Here is a 17,403-nt window from a genome sequence, read left to right on the forward strand (position 1 = left end):
TGAATAAAGTGCATATACTTCAGTGAAAGCACTTGAAAGAATGGAATTTTATTACTTAGGGGGTTATCTCCCCTTTAGTTCTTCATTTTTGGCTGATGTTGGTAATAAACACAGTCTTGTCCTCCAAAGATAGTCCAGAAAAAGAAAAAAATACCATGAACAAACATTAGAGACAAAAATAAATATGTGTGTTTGTGGACATTAAGTCTGTAAGCCTGAAAAAAGGATCATATCTTTTCTCATTCAAATGTACTTACAGTGCCTATTACATGTGTTAGGAACAATGGACATAATAAGGAAAAGAGCATAATAAGTCCAAGGACAAGCTGTTGCCAAAATTCTAATGGGTGGCAAACTGCACTTGGACAATAACATCAGATTTGAGAGAAAACTTGAGAGACAGCCCAGATTAAAAGTGGCTTGACTCAGTGTTTATTTTCATGTAAAGGTGGTCCAATTTAAATATTTAAAACTTAGAAATTCAACTCCAGAAGACGTCAAGCCTACTAATTTAACTTCAGAAGTTATCTACCCAAGATAATGATAGTAGGAACTCTGAGAATAAATAAAAAGACCCTCAATAAAAACAAAAGAAAAATAAATATTTGTTGAATGGATAAAAGAGTGAATTTAAAAAAAGAAAAAAAAATTTTTTAAGAAATATAAAAACAAAAAGGAGTCACAACTATAACCCGATAGGGAAAAGTCAGAGGTCAAGAAAGAAGAAAGCTGCCCTGGCGGGTTTGGCTCAGCGGTTAGAGTGTGGGCCTGGGGACAAGAGAGTTCCAGGTTCGGTTCCCACTAAGGGCGCATACCTCGGTTGCAGTTTGTCCCCGGCCCCGGATGGGGTCGTGTAGGTGGCAACCACTCGATGTGTCTCTCTCACATCAATGTTTCTCTCTCTTCCCTTCTCTCTCCCTCCTGTTAAATGCAAAAATGTCCTCCAGTGAGGATTAAAAAAAAAAGAAATAAGAAAGCTTCAAAGGAGTCAACAGTGTCAACAGGAAAGTCAGGGAAAAGAAGAACTAAAAAAAGACCATTCAGCCACTGACATCTGAGAATTCAGACTCTTCCTTTATGAGTTTTGATGAACATTATGTAATTTTTTGCCACTGAACTTTCAGATCATTAGCATTTGCCCTCGTACTACTCCTGTTACCACTATTTATATTAAAATAGTTCTCTCCAAGTTTGAGTGTTATTTTATAATTTTATAAGGCTGTGCATGTGATCTTTTTAAGGTAATATTTTCAAAACATAATACTAAAGGTAAAAAAGGTTTCATAAGAGCAACAAAAGATAATTCTAGACCATTTCTTAAACCATGAAATGCACTTTATTACTCACTGTGTTCCTTGCAAAGAGAAGTGTAGAGCACACTGATTCTACCCAAAAGAGGACACTGAACTTGGTTCCAACACAAAATAATCTTTTACTATTAAATTGCATAAAACTAAATTGCCAAACAAAGCTAATTTTTAAAATAAGCATTTATAGAAACAGATGGGATAATAACAAAAGATTCTAAGAAATAAGACCTTAAATTTAAAAGGCAAAAAATAAAGCCAAAGAGCTACCAAACACACAAAAATAATGTACATAAAAAAGTATTTTCAATAACTTGAAATATTTACCTTTTTTATTCTTTTACAAGGACATCTGAGTTTTACCTTCTGGTTGCAATTAAAAGGACAATCACCAGGATGGCACATCTCTTTGCATCTATGACCACAAGGAAGCTAAAATAAAACCGAAATACACGTTTACATGTTTACGTTTTAGTCACACTCTACCTCCCCATCCCCAAACCCCATTTTAAGAAAAAAGTCCACCACATTAGGGTCAATCAATCCTGGATAATCACTAATTTTTCAACCTTTTCTTTAATTAATCTTAACTATAATCAAATCCCTGTTATCTGTGCAAGTGTGTATTATCTCAAAAGCCAGGTTATATTCTGAAAGAGCTGAAAAGCAGTCACAAAGAAAACTGATTATAATTTATAATATATAATGACTGTACCTTCATTAGATTTCAAAGCAAAAGGTATCTCTAAAATATCCAACCCTGATACCCATTTAAAGATGAGATGTCCTACCCTTTTCAAAGTGAGATGGTTTTCTTCTTCCCGAGCCAGCCCTTAACATTAATCTGCTAGCACATTGGTAAATCATATCAAATGGCTTATCAATAACCAATACTGTCCAGTTCAAAATGTTCCACTTTAAAGATAATTAAAGGCTTGCAAAACAAGATTGTTTATGGATAAATTCACTTACCATCATCACCAAAGCCAGCACTTACCACATACTAAGACCTTTACATGTTATTAACTCATTTAATACTCAGACAATACTCCGTAGTATTATTGCTTCCATTTTTTAGATAAACAATTTGAGTTAAAGAAAGGTTAAATAATTTGCCCAACTAAAAAGTAGAAAAGCTTATGTAGTAATAATAAAACCAAATTCAGAAAACACTTTTAAAGTAGAAATGTATATGTGGGACACAGTTTAAAGATGAAATTCTTAATGGCATCTTTAACTTTTCTTTTACTTAATTTCAAACCTAATGCAACAGTCCAGAACACACAGAGTGCATATCCAAGAAGTAGCAAAGTGGAAAGGATATCCTTTGCTATTTTGTTCACATTCAATAAACATTTACAAACTGCCTAATATGTACAACCAGGGATTAGATACAAAGATAAATGTAACACAGTCCCTGCCCATTAGAAATCTACAGTCTGGGGAGGGGAAGACAAAGTAAACAGGAATTTATCATTACGTCAGAATTTATCAGAATCCCACACCTTAACTGAGTACAAGATATCTACTGCAGATTAAAGTGACGTAGTTCTTGACTGATCCTAAGTATGACCTGATTCTGTAGCCTATTGGCTCTCAAAAGTGTGGTCCCAGACCAACAGTATCACCATATGCCAGAGGCCCGCAAAATGAGAAACTCTGGGATGGGACCCAACAGTCTGTTTTAACAAGCCCCTGAAGTGATTCTGATGCACACTGGATACTGAGAACCACTGCTATAGCCTTACCAATGTCAAGAGGGCAGAAACCAGAACAACTTCTATCAGACACATTGAAATTCACTTGTCCACTCCTAAGATTTTCCAAACTATAATAGCCATTTGGGTTGTTTCCAGCCTAAGAATATATTTTTCAAGAAAGCCCAAGGAGACTTTAGAATGGCAAAGGGGCTCCAGAATGGCCTACAATCCAAAGTCATAAGCATGGACACAAATTTTTAAATCAACACTGCCCACTCATCTAGAACCAGTCAATGTCATTACAGACCATCATGGCCAAGGCAATGCTAGATTGCAAATCAGCAACTGCTAAATTAAATTATATTATTTCCAACTAATATCATACCATTACTGTGTCAGATTAAAAATAAAACATTCTCAACTACTTATTACCCGAAATCTGAATTTGTACAGAAGAAAATTTATTTCACAAGAAAAACTCAGGATTTGAAAAAATCAGAAAATTAAATTTGAAATATCCCATGTCTCTAGTTTTACTTATATTAACAAAGACAGGATTATTAAAATAATCACTTATTGCTTGAAATAGTCTATTTTATAATCTCAAATAAATGTTGAAACTGTTAGGTTCTAGTTCTTAAACAAAAATCCATAAAAAGTGTCCAAAGTTTTAGTTAAAAGAAAATAATGTTAAGAAAATGGCATGTCATGCATTGATTTGTTTTATCTAGTCAAAGAGACATTACAAATGTAAGACTTTGTTGATATTTCTTCCTGACCAAGAAATAAAAGAAAAGAGGTACTATCAATACATCTGTAAGTCAAAAGGCTTCCTTTATAAATGTCTACTTTTGCAAATCCAATAACTGTCACTGCCCTACCTCCAACAACAAAAAAAAGGAGCACCCTCACTTTTAAACTGGCCAAATACAGGTGGATAACCTTGGTTTCTCAAATTATTGCCATTTTACTCTGAAAATAATTTTAGAACCACTTTGTAAACTTTTGTTTGAATACAATGCATATACAAATATCCGAATCTTTATAAACAAAACTTTATACATGAATGCTTTATAACTAACTCAAAATAATGATGAACTTGAAAGTTCACACACACACACACACACACACACACACACACACACCTGTCTTTTTTAAAAAACCTACTATGAATTACTCTTTAACTGCCTAAGACCCATACAGTTCTTGACCTATTTATATTTTAAGTCTGAAATACATTATGGGAGGTTAGCATTAGGTGAATACCTTATTGCATAAAATATATATCTTTAAAATACTTTAAAAATATATATATTCAAAGGGTCATTCCTAGTCCTAATATCCCCAAATTTCATGAAGAGATGTGCATCTACCCTAATCATATGTATTACATTTTTTGCAGACATCACATTTTTCTTTCTGGACCCACATAACCCACATTTTTAGTGGGTCCAGAAAAGACCTGAAATAGGATGTTCAAACAAGAAAAGAGAAAATCCAAGAGAAACAATACCCAAAAAATACAACTTAAAAGGTTATATTAAAGCTTACCTCTTTAGGACACTGATTTTTGCAACAACTAAGGAGGTTCTTTTCATTTACATCAGCTGTGGTTATTTTTCTAAAAATAGGCAAGAAGATTTGTTGACTTTCAAACCAAGCACATTTCCTAACATATTTCCCAGAAACAACTCACAATTTCAAACATACCTATAAAATTATCTTTTTCTTGAGAAATATTCTGTATCTCTTTCTATAACAATTATCTTCCAATTACTTTACTGGTCTGATAAATCAAACCTTCCAGCCCTTCATCAACTATCAACAAATCAAATGCCAAAAGGGCAACAGTTGCAAGAAGGAAGCACAAAGCATCCATGAAACATCATCTGTACCTGCCTCTCTTTAAAAGTTCCTGTACTATCTTTCCCTATAGGTTGACCATTATTCATAATTATAATTCTTCTTAAAGCCTTTACATGAAAGATTAAAAACTAGTCATTTAATATGCTACTTAAAATTAAGAAATTCAGGCTATTCAGTGGAAAATGAGTAAGTAAGCTTATTAGAAAAGCCTTTCAGTTGTTTTTGGATAAGCTATTAATGTTAGAAATTGATTCATTTTAGATTAGATCATTTTAGATCAGTCTGTGCTTTCATATGACTCAGTAGGTAATTCAGAAATAGTCATAAACACCAAGGTAGAAAACTACTTTCTAACAGGTAGTTGAATAGAACCACAAAAGATACTGCGTGAGTCAGTAACTAGTGACAATCTAAAAATGCCTATCATTACCTATCTCACTTTTCTCTTCCCCATTACTTTCTTCTCCTTTTCTTTATTCTTTCTTTTCCTGCTTCTTCTATTTCCCTGTACTAGTCATAATTGCCAAAATATACCATAAAAGTTAACCTCACTGTCAAAACTGTAATCTTAATGTTTGTAACAAATTAGCTATAAATGTACTCTAACATATGTGATTTTCTTGGCAAAGTTTCACTTAATATCACAAAGTTGTTATGCTAGCTCTATTAAACGTTGTATATTTTTATTCTTACAAGTATGGTGCTCACTTCTAAATTTAAGGGTTAAAATTATTTTGTTCTTGTTATTTACTCTATAATTTAAAAAATTACGTACTTTTCAAGGTCTGTGTCTTTTACATTTAATTTCTATAGAAGAAATATATATGCAGTAGAGAAGGACTAAAAGGAAAAGATGACATGAAATAATTTGCTGAATTAAAGCAAATAAAATTATCAGAATATTGAGACTAAAGAATTCTGAATAAAAACATATATTTTAAATATGTATTCGAGAAAGGGAAAACAGAACTCTGGATAGCCGAGATAATGGAAGCCACCTCAATTCAAATGTATACACACATCCCCGCCCCCAAAAACCATTCAGCTCATTAATAACAAAAACACTCAAATCCCATGACCTTGGCATAATTAGAAGACAGAAATGTCTACAAACTTCAAATTACCTGTAAGTAGAAAAGTAAATCCTAGCAGAGCTATTTCTCAAGCTCCCATAGGAAATCTTTTCAAGAAGCCAGTGAAGTTCTGGAAAAACTGAACAGAAAAGAGGGAGCTAACATCACTCCAGAAAAAGAAAGTCAAGCCTGAGTGTAAAAGTACTAAAAATGTCTTGGTAATCAGAGCACTAACTATAGGGAAGAGACTTGAAAAAGGGCACAACAATCCAGGAGCCATGAAAAGAAGATACAAAGGGAAAGGCACCTTTTGAAGACTACATGATGAAGAGAAGCAGCAGCAAGAGGGGGATATTAGGACCCTGCAAGACTAAAGAAAACAATCCCTTTTTGTAAGTATCACCCATTAATAAAGCAAAATTGCCCTCTCATCTGTCCCTACAAATCTTCTAAAGCTAAAAACTGTAATATTTTATTTTTTAAATATCAACAAAATAATTTTGACTTTTACAATTTAACAAAGCATGAATCTAGAGTGTAAGTGACAAAAACAATTTTAAGATACTATTAACAGGCATTTTTCAAAAAAGCATTTATTCTTAAAAAGAACCAGAAATAAAGTTATATTCTCAAATTTAACTTTGAGTAAATCATACTTACAAAAAGCCCACTTTATAGACTTGGATGAAAATGGAGCTGAACAAGTTAGAGCATGATTAACTTAAATTAGATCATGATTAAATAGAGAAAAAAAAAATTTTCCCCTTCCACATAATCCAAAAGCGAAAATCTGCATTTTTTTAAGTAAAGAAAATAGAGGTCATATCCTTGTATAATAAATTCCACAACAGTGACATTTGTAATAAACAAAACTCTACCTTTTAAATCTTAATTTAAAAATTATACCTAAGTAATTATGTGCAACTCAATTTTTGATCCAACAAAATTCTAGTTTGACACTGTTACTTAAACAATGTTAGGAGTGCCTCTCCTATTTTTTTTTTTTTTTTTTAAGCACTGATACAGTTATTTTCCTAACAAAATCTTATATAGAATCCCCAAATTGTAAAAATCAGAACTGCCCTTGTTGAAAAAGGGTAAAGAATTTACAGGTTGAAGTAGTCTATATTTCTTCCAGGTCACTAGGGGAAATCTAGGCCTCTAGAATCTAAGGACCACCACTGAAAAATATTCCTTACAGTATACTTCACATAAAGAGTTCTGAATTATTAAAAGATATCAATTAAAATAATTTTACTAAAACAAGAATATTTCTTCAGTCCACTTACCTACATTCCACATATAGGGTTGTGATTTTACAGTGACATTTTATTCTAAGCATCTGAACACAAGGAGGACATTCTCCCGGGTGACATGGCAAAACACATGGATGGGGACAACCCACTGGCCGTGATTTAGAGCACCCTTCTTCACACTGCAGGCATTCAGGGCCAGCCTGACAAATTGCAAGAAAACAAATCACTTAAGTACAGAAGTCTAACATTCTATACAGTAGTTATATAATTTTATATCCCATTAAAGGAAAGTACGTCTGAAGCTCTTAGAAATACAGTTAATAAAATATATTAACTGTATTTAAAATCTCTCATTTTTAAAATATTCAAAATGAAGAACTGCGAGATTATCAATATGACCATTTACAAAGATTTTTATATCTAAAACCTCAGTAAATCAAACAGCCTCACCTTTAAAATGGTCATGATTATATTAAATATCTCTACTAAAAATATAAATTACTTCCTAAAGAATAGGTAATGGCAGAAAAAAAAGTACAAAATAAAACATTATCAATTCATTTACACCCAGCAAATACGATCATCAAACTAAAGAAATCAATACATTGTTAACATAAATAAAAATTCCCCAAGCATTCAATATTCTGGAGATAGTCGTCTCATCTGGCTAAAGAGAAACACATAGAGAGAAAAAAAAAAGAATGAGCACCAGTTTAATTTACTTTTAATGCACTTCAATAATACAAAGCTAAATTACATTTAGTACAAATAAATGTTATCTCAATTGTAAAATTGTAACTTAACAACTCACCTCTCGGCTCTAGTCATTAAATAATTTAACTAGTACCCATTTACTAAAGAAAATTAAAGATTTTTACTACAGGATATTGTGTATTTTCACTTGTTATACATGAGATAAAATAAAAGAGTTACAAATATGGACACTAAATCTTAAAGGGTCAACATTTACATTATCAGCTTTTAAATGAGTCTTTTAAAATTCATCCAACTTTCTGGAAATCCAGGGAGGAGAGCATTCCTAATTATAAGTAATAGGATAATGAGAAGAAAAGCGGAATAAACATTTGTGTTATTATCACAATTAGAAAATTATTCCTGATAAGTAAAAGTTTTTTCTCAGTTTACAGAAATATATTTGGCATTATGTAAATTCAAGGTGCTACCATGTTAATATGATACATTTATATATTGGGGATTTTTTTTATTGTTGAAAGTATTACAGATGTCACCCTTTTCCCCCATTGACCCCCTCCTTCCCGTTCCCACCCCCCTCCTGCCTTCCCCAGCTTAGTGTCTATGTCCGACTGATTGTACATATATGCATATAAATTCTTTGGTTTACCTCTTCTCTCCCCTCCTATCCCCTATCACTCTGAGATTTGTCAGTCTGTTCCCTACTTCCAGGATTCTAGATCTCTTTTAATTGACAGCTTATTTTGTTCATTATGTTCCACAAATAAGTGAATACATTTATATATCGCAATATGACTGTCATTGTAGCAATAATAGCACCTCTATCACATTACAGAATTATCCTTTCTTGATTATAGCTGATGCTAATTCTGCTGGTCTGCAGACAAACTCTGAGTGGCAAGGGTCTATGATACACATAATCATATAACAATTATGTATGTGTGATCATGTGTATGTGTGTGTGTATACATATATGTATATATATGTATATATATTTATTTTTTTATGTATTTTTGGTGACAGATTTTCCCCAAAGAGAAAAAGACTCCTCATTATTCTATTTTTTCTTTCAGCCACTCAAAAGATATTTGATCCCATATTTGCCTGGGAGGCACATACCATTTCAATTGACATCAGCCTCACACCTTCCCCCTGTCAACCACAGTTCCACTCACTATAACCTATGAATTAGACAACAGGAATATTTGTTGCTAATGGTAAGAATCAGAGTCACTGCATATAATAGCCTCAACTGGACTGAGATCTGTGGGTAAAGTCAGGCAAGGACACCAGAGTAGAGCTGATAAGCAAAAGAGCTTTGAGTCCAGTCAATTCAATAAACACATATTAAATACCTGCTATGTTGTAGGCTCTTGCTACAACTGTAGGCAGAAACCGCATTAAAAATTCCAGAGACATTTGGGTCAAGAAATACACACTAGGAGCCTTTCTCCAGTGGTTCTCAACTGAGGTGTTAATGTAAGAAATTTTTTAAAGTTTCTGAATATTTTGTTTGTAATATATAAATTAGAGTGATTGCAAAGTTATCCTCAAAATAAACTTATTTTCACTCACATGAATTGCAGTAGCCTTCCCTGAGTGAGAGATAGGAATGGACTTGTAGCTAAATTGAGAAAACTGCACATAACCTATAACCCATAGTTTGCCACATCTACTACCCAGGAAGCAATGGTGAGACAATCAAAGAGAATTCTCCAATCATTGTTATATGAGCTCTTAAAATGAATTTTTTCTGATTCATTCAATGTTCTGAAAACCTCAAGGAGGAATGCCATTAACAGCAGCTACAACTTATAGTTAAAGTGGTTTTGAACCATTATAATTATTTCTTAGTTTGATTTTATAATTCCAATATCTTTTTCATTTTATCACAACTACATTTTTACTGAGGATCGAAGCATGGATTAATGAGGAAATTATAACACATTTACTGTATCTCTACACATGAGCAAGAATGATACTATGGATATTTATGTTGTCATACATTACAATTATCAAATCAAAGACCAAGGAAACTAACAATGGAACTGAAATTTTCAATAACACAATTCATATTAATAATTTAAACATTTGTAAATTTAATGTTACTTAATAAATGTGAAGCTTAAATTGTTGGCTTATTCCTCATTAAGCACACTAGCTATTATTATGATTCCCTATAAAATGGAAGTCTAAGAAACAACATGAATTACTTTAAAAATAAAAAGTTGATTAGCTACATTTGTTTTTCCTTGTAAAGTGGAAATTTTTAGAGATCTCTGAATAGTCAATTTCTCAAAGCTTGTAAAATGCTTTTACTGAATTTCACACAGACATACACACACATCTGTGATGCTATTTACTTTATTTCCAACAAAAGTTTGGGAATTTATTAAATTGTGAGCGTCATGTATCATACATGTCAGATTTAAAAAATATTTGAAAGCAAATTCAGGGATATGTAAGCACTTATAGATTCAACCTAGAACATTACCTTGTTTTTGCCAGGGCAGGCATCAGTTTCAGTTACTTTGTGGCATTCTTTCATACATATATGATTCTGACAATCTAAGGTTCGTCCACAAACCCTTTTACAAGAGTACGGTCCTACAGTATGGCATGGTAGTGGACTCACCTTAAAAAAAAAAGGAAAGAAAGAAAATCAGCACAACACACACACACACACACACACACACACACACCCCTTCTAGACCCATGTTTCCAAAACAACTGTGTTATCATTTGATCACAAGTTTCACAATGGTCTGACACATTTTCACTAATAGTTATTGTCAAAACCAAAGTAATCTATTTTTAAAAATCCAAAAAAATGAATGCCAAGAAGCAAAAACTTCTACTTCTAAAAGGGAAATTCAATATGATCCTATAGTAAATGCAGATTCATACACTAATTTTCAAATAAAAGCACAGTATAAACTTAATAGACAAATATTATCTTCAAAATACTGAAATAACAATACTTTGACTTCATTATTTCTAACAATCCTAGTATAGAAGAGGTATAGATTACAAGCTTTACTTAAAACTTGTGCCTATAACTCACCTCATGCTTCCCAAAACACTGCCTGTAAGAAAAAAATAAAATGAAATAAAAACATTATAAATTCTTCAAAAAGAATATCTAAAGCAAAAATGCTAACTCACTAATTTGTTTTATTAAGAAAAATAAACACAAATGGAAATAAGTGATTATAGAAACGCTGCAGGAAACAAAGTTAATATACAAAAGCTAATGGCTTTCCTATAAACCAGTAATGAATCACTGGAATTTGAAAACATGAAACATACCACCGTTTTTATTAGCACACACACAAAAAAGAAATACTTAGGTATAAATCTAACAAAATATATACAAGATCCATAGGAGGAAAATTAGTCACGAAAGAAATCAAAGATCTAAATAAATGGAGACATATTCCATGTTCACTGATAGGAAAGTGCAATATTGTTAAGATGTCACTTCTTTCCAACTTGATATAGATTCAACACAGTTCCAATCGAAATCCAAGCATGTTATTTTGTGAATATCAACACACTGATTCTAAGATCAATATGAAAAGACAAAAAACCCAGAATAGGTAACCCAGTGCTGAAGAAAAATGTAGTCAAAGGACTGACACTACCCAACTTTAAGACTTACTAGAAAGCTACAGTGATCAAAGCAGCATGATATTTGGTAAAAGGATAGAAAAATAGATAATGAAACAGAACAGAGAGCCCAGAAATACATCCACAAAAAATATAGTCAATTGACCTTTGACAAAAGAGAAAGGCAACTACCCAGCCAGCCCAAGTGGCTCAGCTGGTTGAGTGTCATCCCATGGACTGAGAGATCCTGGTTCGATTCCCGGTCAGGGCATATGCCCAGGTTGTGGGCTCCATCCCGACGTGGGGTGTGCAGGAAGCAGCCGATTGATGTTTCTCTCTCACATCAATGTTTCTATCTCTCTCTCCTTTCCTCTCTTTCTAAAATATCAATAAAAATGTATTTTTTTTAAAAAGAAGCCATAAAAAGACCTGAAGGAATCTTTAATGCATATTTATAAGTAAAAGAAGCCAGTTTGAAAAGACTATATACTGTATGATTGATTCCAACTATATGACATTCTGGAAAAGACAAAACTATAAAGACAATAAAAGAAGAGTGGTTTCCCAGGGGCTCATGGGGGAGGGAGGCAAAAGATGAACATGCATAGGGCATTATCAGGGCAGTGAAACTGTTCTATATGACATGTATGTTAAATAATCTTCCTATAAAACAGATAAAGAAATTCAAAGGTAATTGACTATGATATGTCAATTTTAGTGTCTATGAATCAAAATATCAATGTCTCTTCTTCTGTTTCCCCGAAAGGAAAAATTTAGGCCATTGATAATCACTAATAACTCAAATCTAGTATGAACTACAGACAAATTGGTCCCTTCATGACATACAAGTCCTCAGTAAAAAACCAGTCTCTAATAATTACTAACTGAATATGTACATAAAAAATGTCTTTGTTGACTATATCTCCCCCCTCTAGTAAATCTACAGACTAAAATTACCCTATTTGTGGATATAGTTCCTAATAACACTTTGCCTCCCAACCTGATTGCCCAACCAATAAATAAAAATATACATACTATTTAAACTGAAAGTTGTGGAAGGACAAAACAGGAGAAAAGCTGTTAAAAGTACAAAAAATAAGAACCTTCTCTTTAAAAGACCGAAATACAAGACATACCAATATTAGATTTGGAACTTCAGTCATAGACAACAGCCCGTTTTGTAATTTTATGTTGCTTCCTAGTTCTGTGCTTCTTTTCACCCTATCTTCCCTAACCTCTGCTGGAAGTATGAGCCATTCCAGGATTCCTTATTACCTCCGGTTTGACTCAATCCAGGTCATTTGCTAGCCAATCCAAGAAACTACTTCCTTTCATTTTCAATGTTTCCCTCAAACACTCTCCTTCAAGTTTATCTTACATAAAACCCGGCTTTCCTTGGTCCTCAAGGAGCTTACAAACTAGCATGGAAATTAGTCAGAAAAACTAACAGATGATGATCTCTTGGATATATTATTGTAATTGTAAGCACAAGTTGCTATGAAGCTAAGAAGGACACCAAACTCTAGCTGGGGGAAAAGACTCAAAAAAGAAATATAGAGGAAGTTTTTAAGCAGCATACAAAATACACTTGGAACAAAATGAAGCTGGAGACAGAGAACTAGCTTATAGCTAGGCCTAAAATGATGACTTGAACAAAGAAAACGGGAAAAGGTGGCTTAAGACACACAATCAACTATGTCAAACATATTTTTAAAAGTTAAAATTCTAATACTTACATAGGAATAGGGACTTGACATGGAGGACAAGGTAAAGCAGTCTGAATAAATGCTGGCTCAGAAGGCTGTTCCCAAGGGCCTGTAGGCTGGTGCTATAAGTAAAATATATAACAAATTTAAGAGAGAGAAATAAAATCACATGGCCATCATAAGAATCATAGAAAAGAGTTCCATGTATCCTCCACTCAAGCAGGTTGAATATTTTTCAAGAAATCAACAAATTGTGTTACTGAAATATTCTATTCCATCTGTATTCTATCAGCTTGTTCCCCTCCACACACATTTGATATTAAAAATTAAGGCAGACTCCAGTTTTTAAATGGCAGAACAGAGGCAGTATACCCTTCTTCACTTTTCACAAGCCAAAGGGAGAATGAACAATAAAACTATAAACTCCAATTTCTACCAGCAGAATGTAATCTCCATTATTTTGCTCACTGTTGTCTCCCCAGCACCTAGAAGAATGCTTACATAATAAGGACTCAATAAATATATTGAAAATGTGAATGAATCTTTGAGGAAACCAGAAGATATCTATAACCCTAAACCACATATGTGATGAAAGACTGCCAAATTCATCTTTCTTGAAGACAACATGACTATCACACTATATCTGCAAATATTCACTTATTGGTCACTCTTCTTTTCTATATTGTAAGCTTCTTAAAACAAATGATTAAGTCTTAGTTACTTTGTACCCCAGCTCCTATCACAGTGCTTAATACCAAATAAGTACTTATTTATTGGTTGTTGAATGACTAAGTAAAATTAAGAAAATAGGACCCACAGCAATCCACTTTCTCTTAATAATATTGTTCCCTTACCCTGCCAGTTTGCTTTATTAACGCTTGATCATGACATGGAGCAGGACACAAGTGACCACATTTCTCTAACACTTTTTGGCAAGGCTGATGACATGGAGGACAAGAGCCAAAGTGACAGCGATGTTTTTCTTGACTTGTATGATGACAAGTTGGTGGTCGACTAAATCAAAAAGTACAATTTGTTAAATTACTTTTGATCATTGAAGATCTACATCTAAAGTGCAATTATCTATATATATCTCTCTTGTAATTCCATACAGGACAAGAACTATATATACTGTGAATATTAATATTTTAATACATTAAATTGAAAATACTAAGAATATGAATTAAAAATCAGTATGAATTTAAATTGGTAAGACACAAATGCAAGTCTGTGGAAAGCTTCATACTAACCTGCACTGCTCTTTACATTTGGGTGGTCTTGTGGTACGTTCTCGGCCACAGGGTACTGTCACCTTTGTATTACCGCAATTGCACTTAACATCTACAGTTTCTGGGCAAGGATAGCAACTACCTGAAAAAAAGTCTGAAACTTAAAATTTGCTTAACTACCCAAATGCCCATTAATAGCAGAATCAATAAGTTCGGTATGTTTGCACAATGGGACACTCTACAAGGGAATAAAGAAACTATATGAATGAACCTCATACTCTTAACACAGAGCAAAGAAGTCAGACAGAAGAGTATGCAGTGTATGATTTCATTCACATAAAGTAAATAGAAAAACTAATCTATAATGTTCAAAAGCAGAATGATAGTTATGAAGGGTTTTGGAAATGCTGGTAATGTTTTGTTTAAGGATTTGAGTTCAGGTTACATGGATATGTCCAGTTTGTAAAAATTCATCTAGCTGAATAACTGTAATTTGTATACTTTTCTGTATCTACATTTGTACTTCAATAAAAGTTTTAGAATTTCCTTTAATTTGCTAAAAGTTGTTTTAAATAACAAATTTAACACATTACTCAGTCACAAGCAGAATGGATCTAAGTCTTTGGAAAATCGAATGTTAACAATAATTTCTTTGGCTTATTTTCAACACACTTGTATTCAAGTACATTCGTTTTGGATAAATTTCCCAAGACTAACTTCTCTCATCAAGTTATTAACAAGTACAGTCAATTTTCCATTACTCATGCTTTGTGAAAGACTAAATTCTAAACCTTTATCTTAGGTTATAATTGCAAATATTTCTCTTCTAAACATTTCAAAAGAAAAAGGTATTTGGGTTTCAGCTTTTTACCTTCTTTTGTTTAAAAGCTGGTAGAAATACAAAAGAAAAAGGAAGGGAGGGTCGGAGGGAGGAATAAAGGGAGGAAGGAAACTTTTTAAAATAGGCTATAAAGTTTTCCCCAAGCCTTTGACATCATCTGGAGGGCTTTCTTCCCATTCTAGTTTTCCCAGTAAAGTACCCCATTTGAAATAAAGTATTAAGGGAATTAGAGTCTTCAACAAAGCAGTGAGTATCTTAAGAGAATGCTGCCTTGCCCTGGCCAGTTTGGCCTGCACTCTGGAGAGACCCAGGTTCAGTTCCCCCTAAGGGTTGCAGTTTGTCCCCAGCCCTGGTTGGGTCATGTGGATGACAACCACTCGAAGTGTCCCTTTCATGTTGATGTTTCTCTCTCTCTCTCTCCCCCTCCCACTCTATCTGAACAAAGTATCAAAAAGAAATGTCCTCGAGTGAGGATTAAAAAGAAAGAGAGAGAATGCTGCCTTGATGTCAGGACCAAGCAAAGTATTGACTAACAGTTAACCTGATAAGAAACAAACCAGGTTAAAACAGTTCCTTAAAACAAACAGTAGACTCTTGATACAAACAATGAACAGAGAAAAAGAAAATGAGAGCAAAAAGCACAATAGGGAAAAAACATACAAGTATTGTACAAATTACTAAATTTATACTTTAATGTTTTAATAAGTAAAAAATAATCCAATGAAGTATTATCTTATTTTCTTTAAATTTATTGAGGTGAAATTGGCTAATAAAATTATATAGGTTTCAAGTATACAATTCTATGGTACATCATCTGTACCTTGCTTTGTTGCCCACCATCCAAAGTCAAGTCTCCATCTCTCATCATATATTTGACCCCCTTTACCCTTAATTAGCACCCCCACCCCCTTTCCTCTGGTAACCACCATACTGTTGTCTATGTCTATGAGTTTTTGTTTGTTTTTCTTGTTTGTTCATTTGTTGCATTCAGTTTTATATCTCACATGTGTGAAATCATATGGTTCTTGATTTTTTTCTGAATTATTTTGCTTGGCATTATATTCAGTAAAGTATGATCTTGATGGCAATGCAAGTTATTCTGACCCACATAATCAAATTTTATTTTGAGCTTTCCAAAAGCAACAGCTAACAGTGACATTTTTAAAAAGAGTGACATTTAAGACTGTTCTCATTTAGCCTATTATATCAATGTCCATACTTAATACTTAACAATGATAAATATGATTCAACTTCAACAATTCAAAGAAGAACTTATCAAATACAACCTTTTTGACACTCTAAACTGCAGTACTGTATCACTTTTTCTTTTATTTAAAATTTGAGAATAAAGGGATAATTTTTCTGAACAGTCTTTCTATTAATCAACAGTATTTGCTACAGATACCTGTACAAAATGACAGCTAAAATAGCTTCAGATACAATACTTTTTAAATAAAAATGCAGCATACAGAATGTAACTATTGTGTCCAGGGCGTCAACTGCCAACATGTGTATTAGTCCAGTAATTCCAAAACCATCAAGACAGATGACCTTGAACTTAAAAAACTATAAATCAAACTTTTATATATTCACAGTGCAAACATGTAGTCAGCCTCCTCTCCCTATGACTTATAGCATAACTGATTGTGAAGGTGTTTAGAATGATGGAAAATGGTATGAAATAATGATTCTGTATCTTATATAATTGTAGATTAAACAAATGGTAAGGATTGTACAACAGTATCTTCCACATACTTTCCATCAAGGTAAATTTTGTTAGGAGCTAACAAGTTCTTTTTTAATTAATAAATAAATAAATACACACTCTGAAAAAAAACATTGAACCTGTGTCTGATCAAACCTCTAGATCATACTAACACTTTATAAAAAGAAAAAAGAGGAAAATGTCAAATAATTCCACAGGATGCCCTCTGCAAACTTCAGACTCTGAAAATAAATAAAGCAACCTAGTTTCTTAAACAAGTAAGTGAAAATAAAAAAAATAGGGATGGAGGAGAGAAATAATAGATTAATAAACTTTAGAGACATCAACCAATTACAACATGTCAATCTTATTAGGTTTTTGAGTCATACAATCTGAA

At 32.9% G+C, this 17,403-nt stretch overlaps 1 protein-coding gene across 1 annotated transcript in view; it reads right to left on the bottom strand.

Annotated features, from left to right (window-relative positions):
- The window catches only part of NFXL1 (nuclear transcription factor, X-box binding like 1), a 45,574-nt gene that overhangs the window by 4,661 nt on the left and 23,510 nt on the right, over positions 1–17,403 (bottom strand). Inside the window, exons 12-19 of the mRNA XM_036266663.1 lie at positions 14,482–14,602; positions 14,086–14,245; positions 13,262–13,353; positions 10,981–11,002; positions 10,411–10,551; positions 7,236–7,402; positions 4,559–4,628; positions 1,635–1,739 (exon numbers count right to left, since the gene is read on the bottom strand). Of these exons, the coding sequence (XP_036122556.1) occupies positions 1,635–1,739; positions 4,559–4,628; positions 7,236–7,402; positions 10,411–10,551; positions 10,981–11,002; positions 13,262–13,353; positions 14,086–14,245; positions 14,482–14,602 (878 nt within the window). The remainder of the gene's footprint in view (positions 1–1,634; positions 1,740–4,558; positions 4,629–7,235; positions 7,403–10,410; positions 10,552–10,980; positions 11,003–13,261; positions 13,354–14,085; positions 14,246–14,481; positions 14,603–17,403) is intronic.

This window comes from Molossus molossus, unplaced genomic scaffold, assembly GCF_014108415.1.
Source record: "Molossus molossus isolate mMolMol1 unplaced genomic scaffold, mMolMol1.p scaffold_m16_p_1, whole genome shotgun sequence".
NCBI classification, from domain to species: domain Eukaryota; kingdom Metazoa; phylum Chordata; class Mammalia; order Chiroptera; family Molossidae; genus Molossus; species Molossus molossus.